The sequence below is a fragment of the Perkinsus marinus genome, assembly GCF_000006405.1.
Source record: "Perkinsus marinus ATCC 50983 genomic scaffold scf_1104296951706, whole genome shotgun sequence".
NCBI lineage: Eukaryota > Perkinsozoa > Perkinsida > Perkinsidae > Perkinsus > Perkinsus marinus.
The window spans coordinates 1-1,544 of record NW_003209161.1 but is presented as its reverse complement, the minus strand read 5'-3'; the positions used below and the strand labels follow the sequence as shown (position 1 = coordinate 1,544).

Sequence of the window (1,544 nt, the reverse complement as noted above, 5' to 3'; positions counted from 1 at the left end):
GACCATCGTCGGATTATCCGCACATGGCACCAAGCAGTTCTACTTTCCTTGCCCATGCGGCTCCATTTGGGCTCCTGTCCTTTCGGGCTCACCTAATCTTAGTAAGATCGTAGATAATCTTTCTAGCTTTGTAGCCAGAGTCGCCATAAGAGCACCGAGGACGGCCTCTACAGCAGCAGTCACCATGATGGCAGGCATCGTGCCGGCCAGTATCATGGTGCAGACCCTAGGAGCTAGAAGATCGGCTGCCATAGGAGACAACGAGGCTTTGAGGAAGGCTCCTGGCATCGGTCTAGTTGAAGGAGGCTGGCTTGTCGAGAAGAGGACGCCCCATCCCCTTCCTCCTTGGATCCCTCCCCTCCCTACGACTATTCGTCCAAGGAAGGAGGCGCTGAAGGAGGCAGTGGAATATGAGGCCCCGGCCATCTTCACCGACTGCTCGAAGCATGGCGACGGCGCTGGCGGCGCTTTTATAGCGATTATTGATGGCTCTGCTGTTGAGAAACAGTCATTTCGGCTGCCTCGATATGCAACCATACACCAATGTGAACTGGAAGCGATTCGTCGCGCTTTGAGATGGATCGCCTTCTCAGAGCACAAAGGTAAGCAATGGCGTGTCTTTACCGATTCTCAGGCATCGATATTCTTCTTCTTCTTCTTGCGCAGCACCCCTTCGACCAGGCGAGTAATAGCCAGTATAGAGGTATAGCTGCAGGCTCAGTCACTGTCTGAGCCCTGGTATGAACCGGTAGATAGTGTGTTACACGGCAGAAAGTTCGATAAATAGGAGGGTCCCCCCAGAGACCCCCAGCTGCCAGCAGTAGAATATTTTATATCTTGATATCCCTAGCGGGATGTCGGCCAGATCTTTCTCATGTACTTCAACCATTTGCGAACACTGCGGTTTGATGCCAACAGTCGGGTCATATCATAAGGGTTGTCCAGGGCATCTTTACCCAGACAGGTCTCTCTCCACCTCCGCCAGCGAGAGCACTGATGTAGGTGTATAGAAGTCTCCCTGCTCATGCCACAATAGCGACATTCCGGCATCCCACCGTCCCATCGGGATACATGGGCCCTCAGACAGCCATGTCCCGTCAAGGCTTCGGAGATAAGCCTGCGATCATTCATTGACACAGCCACCGTGCGAAGGCGACTGCATTGGCTGCGGTCGAGCATCACGCCTGTCTTCTTTATGTGTGTCAGCTGACGATCTTTGCGCCATCGCCATTCTTCTTCTTCTCTGAATTTCGCTTTGACCTGATGGACAGTGTACGACTCAGGAATGCCAACGTTTGTTATATCCTTTCTCTTTCCGCCTAATCTCGCCAGGGTGTCTGCGATTTCATTACCACTGATACCCGCATGAGCTCTTGTCCACTGAACTACTAGATCGCATGACACAGCAGCGCGTTCAACCGCCCTGCGGGCGTTCCTCACTGATGTACTCTCGAGCTTACCTCGGCCAATCACTGCCCGGATGGCGGCTGACTATCACTGTAAATAACTGCCTGCTTTAAGGATTATTCCGAGTAGAAGTCAGC

General features: G+C 52.8%; 1 protein-coding gene across 1 annotated transcript; it reads left to right on the top strand.

Moving 5' to 3' along the window:
- Positions 1 to 187: 187 nt before the first annotated feature.
- On the top strand, positions 188 to 732 carry Pmar_PMAR011250 (hypothetical protein; the record flags this gene model as incomplete). The annotated part of the gene is made up of 3 exons (XM_002777462.1): positions 188 to 602; positions 635 to 685; positions 716 to 732. The coding sequence occupies 3 exons, from the start codon at positions 188 to 190 to the stop codon at positions 730 to 732; spliced, it is 483 nt and encodes a 160-aa protein (XP_002777508.1).
- Positions 733 to 1,544: the final 812 nt, after the last annotated feature.